This window comes from Poecilia reticulata, chromosome 2, assembly GCF_904066995.2.
Source record: "Poecilia reticulata chromosome 2, P_reticulata-male-v2, whole genome shotgun sequence".
Lineage (NCBI taxonomy): Eukaryota > Metazoa > Chordata > Actinopteri > Cyprinodontiformes > Poeciliidae > Poecilia > Poecilia reticulata.
The window spans coordinates 14134982-14155949 of record NC_088831.1 but is presented as its reverse complement, the minus strand read 5'-3'; the positions used below and the strand labels follow the sequence as shown (position 1 = coordinate 14155949).

At 40.0% G+C, this 20968-nt stretch overlaps 3 protein-coding genes across 3 annotated transcripts; all 3 read left to right on the top strand.

Annotated features, from left to right (window-relative positions):
- The first annotated feature begins 193 nt into the window (after window positions 1-193).
- setdb2 (SET domain bifurcated histone lysine methyltransferase 2) lies at window positions 194-3705 on the top strand. The gene is made up of 11 exons (XM_008398235.3): window positions 194-491; window positions 806-919; window positions 990-1091; window positions 1505-1617; window positions 1678-1947; window positions 2055-2377; window positions 2452-2621; window positions 2697-2941; window positions 3016-3162; window positions 3287-3375; window positions 3452-3705. The coding sequence occupies exons 1-11, from the start codon at window positions 461-463 to the stop codon at window positions 3636-3638; spliced, it is 1791 nt and encodes a 596-aa protein (XP_008396457.2). The 5' UTR covers window positions 194-460; the 3' UTR covers window positions 3639-3705.
- A 667-nt stretch (window positions 3706-4372) lies between these two features.
- On the top strand, window positions 4373-7011 carry creg1 (cellular repressor of E1A-stimulated genes 1). The gene is made up of 5 exons (XM_008398223.3): window positions 4373-4749; window positions 5048-5167; window positions 5248-5361; window positions 5423-5511; window positions 6193-7011. The coding sequence occupies exons 1-4, from the start codon at window positions 4447-4449 to the stop codon at window positions 5507-5509; spliced, it is 624 nt and encodes a 207-aa protein (XP_008396445.1). The 5' UTR covers window positions 4373-4446; the 3' UTR covers window positions 5510-5511; window positions 6193-7011.
- Window positions 7012-7116: 105 nt separating this feature from the next.
- Window positions 7117-19855, top strand: cd247 (CD247 molecule). The gene is made up of 8 exons (XM_008398214.2): window positions 7117-7427; window positions 17769-17866; window positions 18466-18510; window positions 18590-18652; window positions 18734-18766; window positions 18841-18894; window positions 18967-18996; window positions 19077-19855. The coding sequence occupies exons 1-8, from the start codon at window positions 7367-7369 to the stop codon at window positions 19140-19142; spliced, it is 450 nt and encodes a 149-aa protein (XP_008396436.1). The 5' UTR covers window positions 7117-7366; the 3' UTR covers window positions 19143-19855.
- The last annotated feature ends 1113 nt before the right edge of the window (window positions 19856-20968 follow it).

Below are 20968 nucleotides of genomic sequence, written 5' to 3'. Positions count from 1 at the left end.
TTTGCCTCGCAGACACGAACATTTATTTTTATTTTAAAATTGACTGAAATAGTTTCACAAGTCACAGACATTTATTAAGTCGATCATTATTTTATATTTGTGGTGGATATTTTTTAAATTTACTGCAAATTTCGCCAAATGTATTTTAAATATAAAACTATACCTGTCAGACAAAACTCAGTATAATAAAACCACTCCTTGTACGGCGGTCCGCCTGAACCAAGAAGCTTCCAGGCATAAACCATGCTGCAGATTGTGTTGGTTTGTTAAATTGGATCTAATCTGGTGTTTAAACCGTTTTTCCGGTAACTGCGGGGCTGATTTCCGGCTAATATTATGATTTGGGTTTAGCTCTCGGTCAGCCGTTAGTGCTCTGAGTCAGAGTGGATCGGTACCAGCACAAACTCGGTCTTTGTGTTCTCAGCTGGAGCTAGCTTAGCGCTACTCGCTGTTTTTGGACATGGGGGACGTGTTGGATCCACGGGATGTGGGTAAGACTGTAGAGCCCACTGAAACTGGGAGATAACTGGTCACACTGGGCCTCTAGATGGTCAGAACTCTGATTTCTAACTACAGATTCCGGTCTGAATGATGCTTGTAGCCGCCATATTGGTCAGGGCAAGTCAGACGCAGTTCTTCAGGGCAATCTGAACTTTATTTTAGAGTTCTTTCTATTTCTGTGTCTTATTTATTTAATCGAAAAACCTGAAAATTTCATTTCTGAGCGTATTCACACCTTCCCACATGCTAGCAGCCGAGGGCGCAGTGTCTGTTCTGCAGCTAACTGCTGGTCTCGGTTCTTCAGAGAGGGCGAAAAGCTTCTGGGCGGAGAAGGACGTGGAGCGGGTCTTCACCGGGGTCTTCCAGCACCTGGACCACCTGAAGCAGGCCCTGCAGAGGAAGACGGCGCTAGATAAAGGTGCTGGTCCGTTCTGGCTGGGGTCCGGACAGTCCTGGGTGGTTCTGGTGTGATGCTGGCTCTGTTTCAGAGTACGTCCAGGCCCTGAGGCTGCTGGAGTGTCTGGACTGCGTTCCCCTCGGGTCTCCTCCGGACCAGGACTCCTCCGTGGTCCAGGTGGTCATTGGTTCAGGTACTTAACTACTCTATACAAATAAATCTGTTTGAATATTGTTTAAGTTTTATGATCTTTCTACATAAAGTTTAAAACGTTGTTCTCTATCAATTTCAATAAGTTTAACTATAAATATTGGGTTTGTGTTATGACTGTAACAGCTCTCTAATATAAAATAAGAATCTAATCTAAATCATAGTAAAATCATTAACTTGTATAAAAAAATGTAGAGATCCCAGTGTAGATCCCTGTGGTACACCACAATTAATATATCTGCAGGATTTTCTAGTTTTCTACTAAATGTTTTTATTGTTTTATTATTATTATTTGCTACAAACGTCCTTCCTTTGTGGATCATTAAAGTATGATGTATGTGTCCAGCTGTGTGTTGGTTCTGGGCCTGTTCTGACTGACCCGCTGTGTGTCCGCAGGAGGGCTGCTGCCGGCTCATTTCAATGGACTGTCGCCTCCTGCTTGCAGAGAGGAGCTGCTGCCTCTGCTGGCGCCGGTCCAGCTGCAGTACCACCCTCACCCCTGCTGCAAGGTAAGGAGGAGCAGAACTGGCCCGGTGACGGGATGACCTCTGACCTCTGTGTGTTCCCAGGCTTGCCTGCCCGGGTTACCCAGAACCCCCCAGTCCAGCTTGCTGCTGTATGGCCAGAACCCGCTGAAGGTACCACTGCTTTGCGGCTTCAAGAGGCTGAGCGCCATGCCGCTGGCATCCCCGACCGGAACCGGCCCAGACGGCCTGGATGCGGTGGTTGCTGGGGGCAACTGGGACGTCATCTACAAGACGCCTTGTGGACAGAGCCTCAGGAACTTCCAGGACGTCGAGTCCTTCCTGTCGGCGACGGAGAGTTACGACGTCCTGCAGGTGAACCAGAACCAGATCTGAGAGCCCGCTCTGATCTTCTCTGACCCACTCTGACCTGTTCTGACCAGCTCTGACCCAGACCTGACCCGGTTCTGCCCCCTCTGCAGGTGGACTTCTTCACTTTCAACCACCTGGTGCAGCTGGACCCGACCCCTCTGCCGGCTCAGCCACGGGCCGACCTGAGCCGAGGGGCGGAGCCTGTTCCCGTGGAGCTGGTAGTGGGGGAGGGCCAGGCCCGACCTGCGGGCTTCCAGTACCGGAAGGACCGCTGGCCACACGGCTGCTTCCTGAGCCGCGGCACCGCGCTGTTCGACAACTGCTGCGACTGCAGCGATGGCTGCAGCGACGCGCGGCTCTGCGCTTGTGTCGCCATGACGACCGGGGGACGCGGCTACAGTCACCAGCGGCTGTTGGAACCGGTCCAGTCAGGGTAAGAAGGGGCCGCACCGCCTCACCCTCTTCTTCCTCACTAACTCTTCCTCATTACTCCTCCTCTTCCTCCAGCTTGTTTGAGTGCGGTCCGTGGTGCGGCTGCGACCGGGCCCGCTGCCAGAACCGGCTGGTCCAAAGAGGGGTCAGAGTTCGCCTCCAGGTCTTTGAGACTGAGGACCGGGGCTGGGGGGTCCGTTGCCGTGACGACCTGGACAGAGGCACATTCGTCTGCATTTACGCAGGTCAGCTGGTTCCCAGTATAAATATTTAAACAAATGAACTTGTGGTTCTGTTAACAGTCTTGGTTCTGTTGACAGGTCTGGTTCTGCACCGGGCCCACAGCCCCACGGAGCCGCTGCCTCCCAAGCTGACTCGGGCCGAGCTGCCGTCCGATGACGAGGTGGAGGTCGTCACCGAATGGCTGGCCCCGCCCATCCTGGAGGCGCGTAGCGACCTGATGGAGGCCCCGTCCCCTCCATCAGACTCCGCCCCCTCCACCCAGCACGTCCCGGTGATCCAGAGACCCGGCGAGTCCAGCGGTGCCGCTCACAACCACGATCAGGTTCGTTCCGTCCAGCATGGTTTTCCTGGTGAGTTACTGATGCTGGATGACGTCTACTGGTTCTGGTTCTGCAGGTTGGAGGCCTGTCTGAGGTGAGGGTTGCCGTGGCGATGGATAGCCAGGAGGACGGCAGCCCAATGTGCTTCAAACGAGGAGCAGAGAGAGAGGAAGTCTGCTTCATCGACGCCAGCAAGGAGGGAAACGTCGGGCGCTTCATCAACGTGAGTCCGAAGGAATGTTCATGGAAAGTTGAGTGAAAGGAAAAATGAAAGTCGAGCAACAAAGGATTTTACTGATTTGATGGAATTTATTTATTTATTTATTTATGTTAAACTCGGCCCACAGCACAGCTGCCAGCCCAACTTGTTCATCCAGAACGTTTTCACGGACTCCCATGACCCCGCCTTCCCCATCATCGCCTTCTTCACCAACAGGTGAGGTGGAGGAGTCACTGTAAGCCCCTCCCCTTTTTACCCTCAGGTGTGTTTTCATGGGTTTTGTGTCCATCAGGGTGGTGAAAGCCGGCACTGAGCTCACCTGGAACTACTCCTCTGACACTCACACCTCCAACTCGGAGCAGGAACAGAAAGTGCCCTGTCTCTGCCGTAGCAACGGTTGCCAGGGATGGCTCCACCTGGAGGAGAACCTGTGTAACGTCTGTGCAGCTGAAGGTCCAGGAGGGATGGAGGAAAACTGATTTATGCTTCAGTTTTTCTGGTTTATATTCTAAATGTGTTATTGTAATAAAATCTTTGGAATTAAAATCTGTTTGAGCTTATTTGTTATTTAAAATGTTGTGCAATTGAAAAAAAGAAAAAAAAGTCCTTTGAAATGTTTGTAGATTTTATTTTTTTGTTGATTTGATCAAAACTCCTCTTATTTTGAAACTGAAAACAAAAGAGCATCATGAAATCGTGACAAGCCACCTTTTTTTGGCCATTTCATTTATTTACCTTCTAACAGTCTGGATGTAATTTTATGGTAGTTTCAGGGCCATTATGGATGTAAAAAGAGTAAATTTCCACCAAAAAAAACCTAAATTTTGAGATTCTTAGATTTATTTCTAGAACACTTTGGAAATTTGAGTTTCAAGTGGAACATTTTCCACTTTTGAAACTCAGAAAAAGTTTGTTTTTTTTCGAGATGTTTGACTTTTCAAACTGAGGCTTTTCTAGCAATTTTCTTTTTCTATTTTTTTTAATTAAACTCAAATTATCTGTTTATATAGAACATTGTTTGTTTTGGTTTTTTTACTTTTTTTTTCTGAGATTAATGAAATGTAAAAAGTTTTCCCCCTGGCTGTGTTTCTTTTATAAATGTTTTTAAGTTTCCACTACATTCAATATTTATTTAGAAATTAATTCTGGATATTTCTATACACTGAACTCTTATTATGAAACCCGGAAGTGGTTTTATTGCGAGAGTCGGGAGCGGAAGTTGGCGTTCTGTTTATATCTATTCCTCGGCTCCGTGTGACCGACTGTCCTGCTGACACCGATCCGACCATGAGCTCCGCTCTGCGGCCTACTCTTCTATTCCTCCTCCTCCTCCTCGGCCTCTCCTGGGCCGGCCTCAGCTCCTCCTCCTGCCGGGTCCAGATCCCTCCTCACGACCAGGTGGCCCGGGTGGCCCGCTTCGTCGCCCACCAGTGTGACTGGGCCTCTATGGCCACCATCTCCAGCCACAAGCCGGTGGTGGGTCAGCCGTTCTCCAACGTCTTCTCGGTGAGCGACGGGCCCCACGGAACCAGCTCCGGGGTCCCGTACATGTACCTGACCCACATGGAGGTGTCGGTCCAGGACCTGCAGGTAAACGGAAGACCCAGGTTCTGTTACACAAACAAACGTCACGTGACGTTGGGCTCCGGCATGACAAAGCAGGTTTTATAAACAGTGACGCAGCAGTTTGGAGATCGGGTCACGTGATCAGGTTCCATAACAACCGACTGCTGGCGTTTCTTAATATTTATACAAAAAATGCTGTGAAATTAAAATTCATATGTATAATTTTACACATTAAACCATGTTTATGCACTAGTATAAAATATTTTTACTTACTAACTTATCTCATATGAGTTATTAATAAAGCGTGACCTTTGACCTCCAGGTGAACCCCCAGGCGTCTCTGTCCATGTCTCTGGCCCAGACTGATTACTGCAAGCAGCAGGGCTTCGACCCTCAGAGCCCGCTCTGCGCTCACATCATCCTGTCTGGATCCGTCCTGCAGGTACCAACACTCACCTGTTCCCCAGGTAAACCCAGGTACCCCCAGGGGCTCACATGACCTCTGACCCCGCTGTGTTCCAGGTGAACGGGACCGAGGCGGACTTCGCAAAGAAAGCTCTGTTCAGCCGACACCCAGAGATGATCGACTGGCCCACGGACCACAACTGGTTCTTCGCCAAATTCAACATCACTCAGGTACCAGAACCATCAGAACCGGTTCTGTCCGGCCCAGTCTCTGACCCCTGTCTTGTTCCAGGTGTGGGTGCTGGATTACTTCGGAGGGGTGAAGGTCGTTTCTCCAGATGAATATTTCCAGGCGGCGCCACACAGGAAGCACCATTGACGGTGAGAGCTGCTGGTCCTTGTAGTTCTTTATTGGCCGTTTGTAGTCCTTAACCAGAACCATTCTGGTTTGAAGAGACATTTATTAATTTAAAAAATCCTTTTTGTAAACACACAAACATACATTTCTAAAATGTTAGTAAAAATTATCAGTAAATATTTAATTATTACATGTTAAATGAAACAAAATGTTTAAAAAATGTAACAATCTACAATTAACTATGACAATGTCATAATATTAATAATAAAGTTCATAGTAATACATTGCTGCTTAAATTTTAAATAAATAAATGAAACTAAAACTAAAGTAAAATCAATTGTAATAGAATTAATTATATATGATGCATTACTGAATACGTAATGTCTAACATTAATGTTATAAAGTGCAAATATTAATTAAATTAAAAAAAATGTGTAACACTGATTATGATATAATATTAGAATATATTCATGTTATATAAGATTAAATAAAAATACAATTTTAATAGAACACTGATTTTAATTGTGAACAAAATAATTTATAATTAAACCATTATAAAAAACATTACTAGAGATATTAATATTATTTATAATAATAATTGGATATTATGATGTAATGATATTTATTGTATTACTGAATATTTTAATAATATCCATATGACATAATCAGAAAATCAGTAATAAATTATCTTTTATTGTGTTCAGGAATCAACCTTCGACCTGGAGTGATGGCGATGATGATGATGATGATAACGATGAAGTCATCCTCAGCCAGTTCTCTTCTTCTCTTCCTCTTCAAATTGTTCCACTTCAGCTTCCTCGGATCAATCAATTAATTAATCAGCACTAATCAAGTGGCTGCTGAATCAGAGAGTTTTATATCAAATTATAGACTTTAAATCAGAACAATATTAATCTTTTTGACACATTTTGGCTTAAACATGAATAATTAAGGATATTTAAACATTAATGAACACACAAAAATAATTTTGTTAAACAGAAAAAATATGATTTTACAAAATTGTAGTTCCGAGCTGTCACCACTGGGGGGAGCTATTGGGCTGATTATTAACGCCATTAAAATCACTTTAAAGAGGTTTATTTGAATATTTGCTTTAATATTAAGTTTTATTATGAACCAAAGTGTTAATAAGTTCTCTGAGTTTTTCTCTTGTTTGACTTTTGGCCTGAATATGACTTACTCAGTTTTGTGCACTTTTCTTACTACATTTCCCATGGTTCTTAGCGATAGGAAGGTGGAGCATTAATTAGGAATTAATGGTTTAGATTCAGTTAGGCTAAATTTATTCATTTTAAACGTCTAAATGTAAATTTGTGATCATGTTTGTGTTTTTATCTTTAACAAAATGTCTCCACTTTTGCATTCAGGGCTCAAATCGAATGTTTTATCATCTAATAAACAGAATAAGTCAGTATTTCAGTTTCTCAGAATATATTTTCATACTTTTGTAGAAAATCAGATGTATTTTTAAAAAGAAAATAAAGATTTTTAGCAGAAACAGATCAGAGTTTGTATTATTTTCTACCTGTAATAATATCATAAATGTGGTGTGAGGTAGCGATCCGGCCCGCAGCATGATGCTGCCGGTTGGCTCTGCAGAGTAAAGCTCCCTGGAGGTAAACATCTCTGAAGCACAGTGTGTGTTTCAGCTGAATTGGTGTTTCCGTGTGTGAGCAGAGCGGGGCAGTGTGTGTGTGGGAGAAGTGTGTCGCTGTGTCACCTGGCACAGCAGCTCCTCACCACTTCCTGTCCCGTTTCATCACCGCGCTGCAGAGGAAGACGCCTCACTTCGCTGCTGCCGCTGCACGACTCAGAGCGCTCTGAACAACCTGCAACTACTGGGGAAACTGGTCTGAGATGGAGCTCCAGAACCGGGCACTGGGCCTGCTGGTCGTCGCCTCGCTGCTGCCCTCCGCAGGTAGGCATCGCCACGCCGCTCACCTGAGAGCAGAACTCAGTCCGACAGCCGGTTGGATTTAGCTAGGACGTTAACGCCGAAGCGTCAAAAGAAAGCGACTGATGGCAGGCTGCTGCTGGTTCAGGATGAAAAAAAGACTCAATTTGTTTTTGTTTTGGAAGAAAATTATTTTCAGGAAATTTAAAAAAGAAACAGACGTGTTTCTGCTGCTCAGATCCAAAAACAACTCGTTAAAGTGTTTTAAAAACTAAATTCTTAAAAAAGAATACTTTTTCTGCCTCATTATTGAATTTTATGTTTATATGTTAAATTGTTTTGGTTGTTTTCTCACAGCAGAGATGTTTTCAGTCTTAAAACTTCGACCAGAAAAAGAAGCTAAAGATGAGCGCAGCCTCTGGCGGCCATCTTTGATCCCGTTTCTTCTTTTTCTTACAGAACCAAGTTAAAGGTTTCCTCCCTTTGTTTCCTAAACTTTAATATTTTAGACTTCAATTGATTAGACAAACCTCCAGTAGTCATGATGTATCCACAGACGGGACATTTAACTGCAGCAAACCTCTTTAAACGTTAGCATGTTAGCAAACAAACAGGATTAGCATCAACAAAGATATTTTATGTTTGACAACAACAGAGAAATATGTTGATGTTGGCTCAAACTTTTCAAATAAAAAAGAAAAGGCCTTAAATGAAATTATCGTGAACACCATAAAAACACTCCTGTTGTGCTGCAAACTACAGGCTACCCTTTCATTCCTCTCAAAACAAACATTTATATGACAGTTTACCTTTTTTTAAAACATCTTTTTACTATGTTTTCCAAATATTTAGCCCTTTAATTTTAAAATAATTCAATAACCATACATTTAATGTAACAAACCGGAGGTATGATACATTTCTTTAATTTTACCAGCGACGTGACGTCACATTTATCACTGAAAATGTCTCAAAGTTCAAACCGTGAAGCAGCTAAAGAAAGATTTTATTAAAGTTTTGAAGCATATTACAAAAAGTTACATCAACTCTGCTAATGTCTCAGTGTTTAATAAAAGTTTCAAAATTAGGAAAAATAAACTGTTTTTAAAGAATGACTTATTTTCTTTCATCTTCTCCAAACATGTTATCCTTCATTTGTTTAATTATTAAATTTAGTTGATCAAATCTGAGCCTCGACATTTTAAAGGTGAAGAAACATAAGAATTTACCTAAACATATCTAACAGTTCAGCCAAAACCTTGTTGAAAAATAAAGGTTATCGATTAGAATTGAACCCGCGTCGATAAAAACATTTAATTAACCAGCAGCTGTTTAAATGTTGAACCTGCTTCAAACACTGAAAATATTTTTAAAAATAATTTAAAATGTCACAATAGCACAATGTTCTAATGAAAGCAAGTTTCTGTTATTTAAAGAAACAGAAACTGCAGAGAAAACCTTCAATCGTTAAAGATGTGCGTAGATTCTGGCGGCCATGTTTTATGCTAATTTTCTCTGGCTTTAGAGAGATTAAATATAAAATACCCAACATGCGTTTTTATTTCTGTTTTAGTAATTTTCTGATCAATGAGGTTAATAATGACGTTAAAAAACGACATTAAGTTTAACCGCAGACGAACAGCAGTGAGTCAGCGGTTGTTAGCATTTAGCTCGCAAACTGGATTAGCATCCAGAGAGACGAACTAAAAACAAATGTTTGTGTTTTTAAAGGGATTTTATTTTTATTATTTATTTGGCATCTTTAAGATAAAGTTTTTCAAACATTCAGAGAAGTATAGTATTTAAAAATCAAAAGCATTTTAATAGATTTCTTTCACAATATTCAATTTCTTTAGTTCACTAAAAACACGCGGCAAATTAGTTAATCAAATCTTAAGTATGAAAACTTAAACTAAGTAACTAGCTTTATTTAATTTCCTTAAACTAAGTGACACTTAGTTTATAATTTAAGTTATTAATCCTGTGCATGAAATAAATCTAAATTATGAAGCAAACAAATAAAATACATTTAATCGCAGCCGATGAAATTAAACACATTTAGTGGCTAAAATATAAATAAATCCACATTTAGGTTTTTAATAGTTAAATCCATAAAAAAAAAAAATTTTAAAATAATTTTTTAAGAGATTAAATGTAGTTTAAATGTAGTTAAATAACATTTCTGATGTTAGAAAGTAACTTTATAGATTTAGTGAATCAAAGTTTGAGTTTTAACAAGATTTTAATAAACATTTATTAAAATTAGACAAAAAAAACCAAACTGTGAATCTGGTTCTACAGAAATCAACAATAAATAGAGTGAATAAAACTTTTCGTACAAATCTTCAGAAGCGTTGGGCCTGACGGACCCGGTTTCTGGACCGGGTCAGTCAGGCCCATTTGGGTCTGAATGTGTCTGTATTAATAATAAACTGGAATAAATTATTTTAATTTGGTTGAATTTGAACCAGTTTAGAAAACGCTTCAAACAATAGAAACACTAAATGTTTTTAAACCAGATAAAACTCAGAGTTAAGCTTAATGAAAGACACCCAGAACCTGATCCGGGTCCAGTGAAGGTTCTGTCGGGTTTAACATGCAGAAAGAAGCTGGTTTTAAATTTAACAACATTTAAAACCAGAGAAAATAAACTTTAATTATTCAGCAGGAGAACCGAACCGCTGTAAAGGCGATGGACAGAGGCAAGAAATAAAAGATTATCGATGAAAACTACAAATAAATGAGGCGTCTAATAAAATAAACATTTAACCAGGAATAAAGTCTAATAACTTAAACCTGTTTGTTTTTACTGCATCTCATTATTTAATAACTAATAATTATTCATAAGAGAGACAAGTTAGAAACTGATCTGCTGCTAAATCGGCAGATTTTTAACGTTAAATTTACACCAGATTAGTTTAGTTTCTGATTAGAAGCTGAACCCGGTTCTGATGGACCCGATTCTGATGGGCCTGGTTCTGATAGACTCGGTTCTTTTGGACCTGGTTCGGATGGATATGGTTCTGATGGGTTCTGCTGGGTTCTGATGGACTCTGTTCTGATGGACTCGGTTCTGATGGGCCTGGTTCTGCTGGGTTCTGTTGGACCCGGTTGTGCAGCCTCTGCCTCAGAGCCGCTGACCCAGCGATGTTAATCCGCCGCTCAGGAAGCAACTTTGTGGTTTTCCTCTCTCATCTGAACATCGGCTCTGCGGCCCAATAAAGTGACCAGAACCACACGGCTGCAGCTGATAACAGGCAGCAGAACAAGCTGAGAGCTCGGCAGCCATGTTGGACAGGGAGAGCAAGGTGAAAACGCCTCAACATGTCTGCTGCCGGAGCGCCGCGGCGTCCTGGATTCAGGCTTCAGGTGCGTTGGGTAAACTGCCAACGGTGCGACCGCAGAGCTTCATGGAGATGAAGCAGATAGTCTGAGGAGGAAACACGAAGCGCCGCCATCTTCTGAAGACGAGTTTGATATCAACAATGTTTCCACAATCACAGCCGGGAAAACCTAGATCAGCATTTCATCCTTAACGTGAGACCTGTGGCTCTTGTTAAGGAGCCACAGGTCCTTAATGGTCAGGTTCTGTCAAAGTTTCCGACCCGAACCTGGACGTAAACAACAGGCTGGAGATGATGATGATGATGAAGTGATGATGATGATGATGATGATGATGATGATGAAGTGATGAAAGAAGTCAGTGAACGGATCACATCCCAACGCCGCCAGGTCCACATCCAAACAGAACCGGGTCAGAACCGGGTCACAGGCTGCAGTAAAGGACTTCCAGCTTCCTTCATCTGTTGGCTGTTGGGGAAAAAAAGACAGGAGAAAATTTCCACTGAAAAACTCAGAAAGTTTGAAATTAACCTCAGAATCTTTCTAGAACAATCTAGGAAATGTTTGAGTTTAAACATGAAAATGTTCTAGAAAAACAACAAGGACATTTCTAAGTCCAAAAAGCTTTAAATGTGCTGGAAAAAACTGACATTTGTAATGAACACAAGGAAATCTGAGTTTTAAGTCAAGTATTCTACACCAAACTAATTTAGAGTTTGACATCAAAAAAACCTCTGAAATGTTGAGATCATGAATGTGTAAAGCTTTAAAAAAATATTCTAGAAAAAACAAGAAAATTTATGTATTTGAAAAGTTGTAAGTTTTCTAAAGAGCTTAGAAAGTTTTAGATTAATTTCAACAATTTTGGATGAAAAACACTTTGAAATTACTGAGTTTGTATAGTTAAAAAATTGACTATTGAAACTCAGAAATTTCCAAGTTTTTTTTTTTCTAGAAAATTTGAAACATTTCTAGTCAATTTTCTATTTTTAAATTTAGAAATGTTCTTGTTTTTTGTAGGACATTTGAGTTTTTTGGTGAAATTTACTCCTCTTTTTCTTCTTTCTACAATGACCCCAATGCGCCGTCGTAGGCGACGATTTTGTCGGCTCTGATCCATTTTATACAATAAACGGCGGCCATCTTAACTCCCGACGTCTCAGTTCTTCTTCTCTGCGGATCGATTCAAATAAAAGTCCGACTGCGGTTGCATTTAATTAGCAGCATTAGCCCTTAATTTAAGAAGATGAAGAAGACTAAAGCGGCGCCACCTATCGCTGCTCCAGAGGAACTGCTGCTTTAAAGGTGCAGCTGATTTCACCGGAGCAGAGAGCCCAACTAACCCAGCAGCTAATGTCTGTCAGAAACATGTGGAGGTTGGGACTGGACTGGGCCTGGTTCTGTGGAGTCCAAGGTTTCACTAGAACCAGTTCTGAACAGAACAGATCGGACAGGTTTGGGTCGTAGTTTAATCGGTAGTTTACCCCGTAGTTTAACCGTTTTTCTCTCCTTCCTGCGTCTCGTTCGCCTCGCCGCCTGCAGGCATCTGGACCAAAGGTGGACCTGCAGATCAGGTTCTGTCAAAGTTTCCGACCCGAAGCTGAAACCAGGTGAAAGGTTTTTCTCTCTGTCAGAGTGAAGAGAGAAATTTAAATTCCCCAGTCAGTGAGAAATCCCATCATGCATTTCTTACTGTACGTGTTTGGAAAGAGAGGATTTACAGTGAACAGAGGAAAAGTTTTTGTAAAAACGCTCAGAAATGCAAAACAACGAGATCCACACGGCTTTAATTCACAATTTAAAACACACAGTGCTTCAAAAACAAAACGTATAAAGAAGAAAAAACTAATACAGATAATAAGCAACACAAACTGCAGACTTAAAAAAACCTAAATCATAATTTAAATAATCCGTCCATAATCCAACATAATCTGCTGCTGACAACCTTTAAAATCTCCCTCTGACGCGTTTATTAATCAGGTTTCATCTGTTAGCGTGCTTTTTTTTATTTTTCAGGCGTTTTGGTAAAATTTGCAGGAGATTTAAGGGATTAATCCCGTCAGCTGGACTTAACAAACCCAGCATTGTGTTTAAACACTTTGTTTTGTCAGTTTCTGTAACTTTCAATAAACTGAAGAAATGTTTTATTTTCTTAGTTTAGCCACGTTAGAAAACTTTTCCCAGTAAAACTGAATCTAAGTGATCTGAGTTCACATCCCTGTGGAGCCAAAGTTTTAGACAAATTAACTATTTGTCACAGTTTGTACTTCGAGGCTTCTTATTTTAATGTTTGTGTCTATTTTAGAAGCTTGTAAAATGTCACGCGGTGATAAGATCTCATCCTCTGCGTACGTCTGCACCAACGCAGCTCTGAGCTCGGCGTCCCTCATAAATATTAATCCACTTCCTGTCTGTTCATCAGACGAGGAGTAAAAACCGATTCCAGTGAAATCTGAGACAAATTCAGCCTGAAAAAGCTCAGTTTTGTGATCTGATGTCACTTAGTTCACATGAGGCAGAAGTAGAGAAATTGTTCTGCCAACCACAAAGCTGAAGAGGAAGTGGGCCAAGAAGACACCCTGTGGGATTCCTGTTTGACTTTCCTCGTCTCTCTGAGAGACGACTGCAGGTTCAGATTCAGTCTAAAACAGAAACATTAATTTCTGCATCTTTCTTAGATCTTCAAACTTCTTAGTTTGAAGATCTGCAGCGAATCGATTCAGTCCAGATGGTTGGTTTAACGCCTTAAAGTGAGATTTACATTTGGAAAAAATCTATTTAATGTAAAAATGTAAAAAAATTAAGCTTATTTATACAAAAAGTCAACAATAGCCTGAGGACGTCTTGGAGCCGTTTTAGTTTTATTTCAGGTTTTATTTGTTATTTCCTGCTGGATGTAACTGCAGTTAAAAGTTTTATTTTCTGCTTCGTTAATCTGACAAGTTTTACTGCTCAGGTTGATCTAATCTGAAAATAAAACTAGATTTGACTGAAAGATGTAAATTAATACAATAATTAGCAGAAATGAAGCCTGATTATATAAAACTCAACGATAAACTGAGGATTTTATCGTTTACTTCTAAAGAGAAGCCATTTTAGTTTTATTTCCGTCTTTATTTACATCCTGCTGGATGTTTATGTACAGATAAAACTACAGTTAATGTGTCATTTTTATCATTTCGGCTGTAATAAGTTAAAATAGACTAGAAATCTTTATTTGTAAAGTAAATAATCTAACAGGTTTTACTGCATAGTTTGATCTGGTCTGAAAATCAAACATAATTGTGCTTGACATAATTTGTTTTTACGTCTTAAAAATGTAACATAATGTAATAATTAGCCAAAATTACATGTAATAATGTAAAAACTGAACAATAAACTCAACGATAAACTGAAATAAATCGTCTTCATTCGCTTCACTTCCTGCTGGATGTTCATGTCATCATTAAACTTTTTTATTTTCTGCTCCGTTAATCTGACAGGTTTTACTGCGTAGTCTGAAAATTAAACTAGATTTAAATGTAACAATGATCACAAATGAATCTGATTATATAAAAACTGAAGGATAAACTGTTGCTGTAGTTTCTAGAGTTTCTGTTGAACTTGACGTTTCCTCTCTTCATGCTGTTGTTTCTCTGATTTTCTACTTTTCTCCATTTTTACGCCCCAACATGCAAACTGAGCGTCTCGATGCTCAGATCGAAGGTTTTCTATCGATGCGGCGTCTCTTTGAAGGAGACGAGGGGCTTCAGAAGCAGATAAAATCATTTCTATGTTTTCACAGATGTGTTGCAACAGGCTGATGGTTGTTGTTTTGTTCAGGAAGCCGTTTCTGAACGCTGAAGCTTTTCTTAGCAGGTGATAATGAGCAGCTAATGAGCCTGAAGCTCTGCAGCTCAACTCGTTTTCACCGACTCTCAGCTGAGGAGGGACGTGCAGGGAACCCCTGCTGTGATGGAAACTCAGCCTGGAAACGCTGATCTGCAGAGAAATGATGATTCATGAAGAAACGCTGAGTGAAATGATCCGTCGTTTCCACTGAGTGTTTTCATCTGCAGATGATCTTCATCAGGTTCTGGTTCACTGGAAACTTTGTTCTGTTTCCAACGTCAGGAGGAGAAAACAGAAACGCATCACCATGACCAGTAAACCCAGTAAACCCAGTAAACACTGAACAGCGTCAGAGCGGCTTTAATCGTTTTGGAAACATGAAGCATCAACTGTTATTGTTAAATATCACTTTAATTATTTTAATCCAAACTATTAAAACAAACAAATGAACGTTTTGCTCTTTAAAAATAAAAAGTTTATCATTTTAAACCAGATCAAATATCACAACTTTAATTTTTTTGTTCAATTTTACAACAGATGTAAAATACCCTTTTAATGTTTTTTTTAATAAAACAAACTGAAACACTGAAAAAAAGTATTTACTTTCTGATCCAAGAAAGTTAAATTTTCTCACATTTTTTCCTTTTAAACATCAACTTTCAAAGTTACAGTAAAACTACAAATAACGGATCAACGTCTAAATAATATTGTGTTTTTAAAACATATTTCTGCCTTTAAATGTTTATATTCCTTAGTAAAAATATTGATTTAGTTTCTGTTATTTTTTCGTCTCTGTTTCTGTATCGACAGAAATCAAGTCAATGAGGGAAAAAACTAAATAATCCATACATTTGATTTTATTATAACTCTAAATAACTACAAAATAGAATTAATATAAAAATCATTTCAGTTTCTTAGAAATTTTCAAAAATCAGATGATAAATTTTAAAAAGAGCCGCGGATAAAAACGGTCCAAACGGCCTGGATGGGAAATAAAACCGATCTTTACTCTGTTTAGTTTAAGAAACTTTATTTAATTAACACTGTAGATAAAATGTAACTAAATTATTACTTAGTTTAGTTACTAATATAACTAAAAACTAGATTAGTAGTTTGATAAAGTAAATATTTTTCTTGTTCTGGTCGTAGTTTTAACTCTGAATGTCCTGAAGTGAGACGTTGAAGGAACTTCTATGTTAAATAAGGACAAAAAAATTAATCAATTAATGAATCATCCATCCATTTTCTTTACACCCTTGTCCCTTAGTGGTGTTGGGAGGTTTGCTGAATCAAATAATCTTTATTTACACAGAATCTTCTAACAGTTCCTCACATCGACAAATACAACCATGATAAAATAGAAATAGTGCAAAATAAAAAGCTAAAAAAGTTTTTTTTTAATAAATGTGTCTTAAGTTTGGCTTTGAACAAAACCAAGTCAGAGAGTTTGTAAAAATAAATACGTAAAAAAACATTAAACCTGAATATTTTCAGTGTAAAACCTTAAAAAGTCTTAATTTCCCTCATGATGTTTTATTATTCTTCTTCTCTCCGTCGACGTATTTCTACATATAGTTTTTAGTTTAAACTTTGATTCGTTTTTGGTTTTATTTGTTTCTGATGTTTGTAACTTTTACCGACTAAAACACCAAAAGCTGAAACATTTAAAGCTTTGGCTCCTTTTAAAAGATAAAAACGACATTTTACAGATTAATTTCTCTGTTTTTTGTTTTTTCCTTCCTTCTCATATCTGCTTTTTGAAATGTTTTTCACGTCGAGCGTCGCAGTTGGGTTATTATCGACAGGAACTTTGATTCTCATCTGTTTTCTGCTTAATGCAGAAATATTTTAAATCCTGTCCTGAGCAGCTTTAGAGTGTTTAGTGTCACAAACATGTGAAACTGTCCCTGCGGTCGTCATCAGATCACACACTTCCTGCTGTTCACTCTTATCTGGCCCCCGCTAGAGACCCTGACGATCTGCTCAACATCGCCGTTGCCATGACGACGCGATGGAGGACCGGCGGTGCTGCTCTGAGCCGCTTTGACAGTTTTTATATTTCTGTGGGCAAAGATGACAGATTAAGATAAACCTTCCTGGAACCGCCAGAGATCGACTGTACATGAGGTCGTCCACCCGCCGCGTTTTCTCCAATACAGAGGCGATAAGGAACGTTTGTAAAAGCAAACAGGAAGTCACCTATTTCAGGAAATTCTCTAATCGTCGTTAGAAGTTTTTGGTTTTTAAATTTCTCACACAAAATCATTCTTGATAATTAAATTTTAGTCTGTTTTAGGGTGTTTTGTCACTTTAAGTCCAGATAAGCTGCTGCTGGTCACACTGAGCTGAAAACAGATGCACAATTATGCAAACATACATCTTTGAAAAGCATGAGTGGAGCCTCCTGCACAACCAACCAGAATGCAGCAAGTGGTTTCTGGATGGCACAACACTCTTGTCTTTTCTTTTTCTGTAAAACCTGCTGACCAAGCGTACTGGAGTTTCATTGGATTGCTAGGGAACAAACTGAGTTCCGCTGGGGTTGCTAGGTAACTGACAGAAATCGGCTGGTGTTGCTAGGTAATGGGGCAGTGGCTGCTGGAGGTTTTTGAAACGTCTCATTTTCCAGACACCACAAACCTGAACCTACTGCTAAAAAACAGCTGGAGGGTTTTTAAGATCTTGGTTGTTTTTAGAAGCAGCAGAAACACAAACTGACTTACAAAAATGTTGGAAACTTTAACTAGAGAAGCCAGAGGTTCTGGTCCGGTCTCAGATTGGGTCGCCTTCTCTGTTTGCTCAGACAGAACCGCTCTGGTTCTGTTCAGCCGTCTTCGCTCTGGTCTCAGATTTGGTTTGGTGAACCTGCTTGTTTCAGTTCAGAGCCGAGCGCCTCTGAAACTCTGCTGAGGTTTCTGACATGAAGGTTGCCTCTGCTGCATCTCTCAGTTTGACTGACACACACGCATGCACGCACACACACACACACACACACACACACACACACCTACACACACACGCCCACACTGAACCACACTCCAACACACACCTGTGAGCTAATGAGCCGCAGCGAGAGCTGAAGCAGCTGAGGAAACCGCCGAGCTTCGCTCAAACACACACACACACACACACACACATGCTAGCAGCTGCAGGAAGACCTTAACTAACGGTGTGTGTGTGTGTTGACCTCCACAGAGGCGCTGAACATCTCTGACCCTCAGCTCTGCTACATCCTGGACGGTTTCCTGGGCCTCTACGGCCTCATCATCACCGGCATGTTCATCAAGGAGAAGGTGGGTCCAAAAACAAACCTGAGCAGAAAGAGAACCAGGTGGAACATGTTCACATGTTCTACCAAACCTGATGAGCCAAACCAGGAAAATATTATTATATTTTCAAGATAATGGCAGAATAATGATGCATGAATATATTCTTAAAGCTCAATAAACCTTAAATTCTATCAAACATTTAACACTAGAGCTGGAAGACATTTTAAATATCTAAAATAAATAAAACAACAAACACAAACAAAAAGTCTAAGCTATCCTTCAAAAAATAAAAAAAACGACTGGTTGAGACCAAAACACCAAACTGAAGAATTTATCATCCAGTTTTTGGTAGAAAAAGGAAAACGATAAACGGTTTTCCTGTAACAGTAAGTTGTTTCTCCACGCACATTCTGCATGAGGTTGATTGACAGCGCTAAGCCCCTCCTCCTGGCTCTGATTGGTTGTTTTTGCTGCATTTCTTCAGACGTTCGCAGCAGCTCTGGGTGCAGGTCGATCTTTTCACAGATTATCTGCCTCGTGACAAACTCATCATGTGAAGAACATATTTTTTAAAAGTTACGTACTGCAGCTTTAAAACTTATTCTGGACCTTCTGTGTTTCAGTTCTTCAGAACCAAAGTGAAGGGCTCAGACGACGGCGCCTACGCTGTAAGTTCCTGTCCGTCTCTCGGTGTCGCAGCTCATAATTCTGTGTTTGGATTCGTCTTCATGGTGTTTCTGTGTTCAGTCTCTGGGCAGACCGACCAACGACACCTACGAGGCGCTGATGACCGACCCGGAGCGAGGACGGGTAAGTTCAGATGTCCGCCCACGGTTCTGAAGATGTTCTGTTCAGATGCTTCATCTTGTTTCTTCTCATTCTGTCTCTCAGAACCGCAGAGTGCCGGATGACTCCACCTACACGGTACCAAACTGACCTTCCAGAACCGCAGCGACCTCTGGGATGTTTATCTAACCGGTTCTGTTTCTGGATTTCAGGGCCTGCAGAAACGATCAGAACCGACGTATAAAGAGCTTCCTGTGAAGAGAGAGGTGAGCGTCTGAACACGATGAGGTTTGGTGAAATTCTGGAACCGGTTGAATTAAAAACTGTTGTTTTTGCAGCGTCAGCGGAAGAACGAGCAGGTTTACCAGGTGAGTACCAACCGGTCCGAACCGACCCGTCCAACTCTCGCTCTGATCAGCTGATTGATTAACTGAACGTCTGGTTTCAGGGTCTGAGCTCGGCCACCAAAGACACCTACGACTCCCTGCAGATGCAGCCGCTTCCTGCCCGCTAACGACCCACCGAACGGACCGGTTCTGAAGAATCCTGCAGATCAGCACCAAGTTTTACTCTGATTGGAGACGAACAGCCCCGTAACATCTGGGAAATTTAACACTTTCCCTACCAAATATGGAGCTTTAAAATTCAGAAATATAACAGTTTTTTTATTTAGAGCTCATAAATATGAAAAATAGTTTTAAATAGTTTAAAGGGAAATCAATATTTCCACATTTTAATTAGCTTTTGATGCAGAGAAAGTGAGAAGTTTCATTGTTGTGTAAATATTTGTATGAGGATGTAAAATAGGAGAAAAGAGAAAACCTGATAAAGTAGTTTTTGTGTTTCTGCTTCTAAAGTCTGTGTGAAGTACGGAGAACCTGAAGTCAGTTTAAAGTTGGACGGAAACCCAAGATGGACAATTTAAACACATTTGGTAAAATTACAGAGATAAAATAGTAATCAAATTAAAAAAGATATATAGGTTGTATAGTTTTGTTTAACATTGAGATGAGTTCTGATGGACAACATTATGATAAGACTTTAATTTAATTGTTCATTCTGCTGTTTTTTATCATATTTTCTGTCTCCTGTGGTTTATTTTTTTATGAACTTTTGTTGTTTTTATGATGTTTTCCTGAGAATTTCTGCTGTTTTTAAAATGTTACAAAATCCTGCTTTGTTTTGAAGGTAAAGCTTTTTTCTGATGATTAAATGAGTCTTAAATAAGCATTTGTTGCTCATTTCTGCCCCCTGGTGGACATAATAAAGGTTTACAATAATAAAGTTAAACTTTTATTCCATTTTGCCAATGGAATAAATTACTGATTTCATTGGCAGATTGTTTCATAACATGGATAAATATGGTTACAGGTGAAATAATTTGCCAAATGAACTGGATCTTTTTCATCAATATTAAGAAATTATTGACTGAAAAGAAGCTCATATATTTTGCTGAAAAGATATTTGTCACCGTCTCCTAGTGAGGGACCAAGATCAGCCCAGAGCCCAACTGGAACTACAGACAGAAGTCTGGGTTTTCTCTGTGTTTTATCAGCCTGGCGGGCCACCAGGCTTCACTACGCAGCGGGCCGCTAATGGATAACCTTATGACCCCACCGCCAGGCTCAGCAGGTTTTCCCAGGTGAGGCAGACGCTTCCTGATTCAGTTCTCCATTTTGTGTTAAATTATATTTACTAGTGTGACTTTGTGAAAAGTGATATTTTCATTAAAGGGTTTGACATGAAACCTTCACCTCTCACCCTGTCCTGTTGCTTCTCTCTGATTTCAACTCTGCAGCTTCAGGACTAAAAACACACAAATCTAATGAAGTTATGGTTAGAAGAGTATCTGCCACTAGTAAGCTGTGTGTGAGATGGCAGGTCAGAACAATGCATGTGTGTGCGTGTGTGTGTTTGTGTCTAATTAGAGGTTCTGCTCAGTTTCACCTCAGAATTACATTTTGAGACAGGTCCTGTGTTAATCAACACACATAACCAGTTTGTAAGTGAAGAGACATTAATGGGAGATATGATGAAAAATCTTACAAAAAATCTACAGATTTAATGTCCACATTTATGTTTCTCAGGTAAACAGGTAAACAATGACTCAAATCTGTAAAAATTGACAATCTGGTAAAAATGTTTCTAATGTAGTGAAATAAAATCTTCAAGTTGTAAGATAGCAAACAAGTTTTTAGAAAATGCAGTGAGGTCATTTCTGCTGAATTTTCTCCCATTTATATTATTATATTACCAGCTGGTTAAAGGAAGATGACAGGAGAGAATTGATGAGATTAGGTCTTATTTTCCAGTTATAAGTCACTGTGCCGACCACCTAGA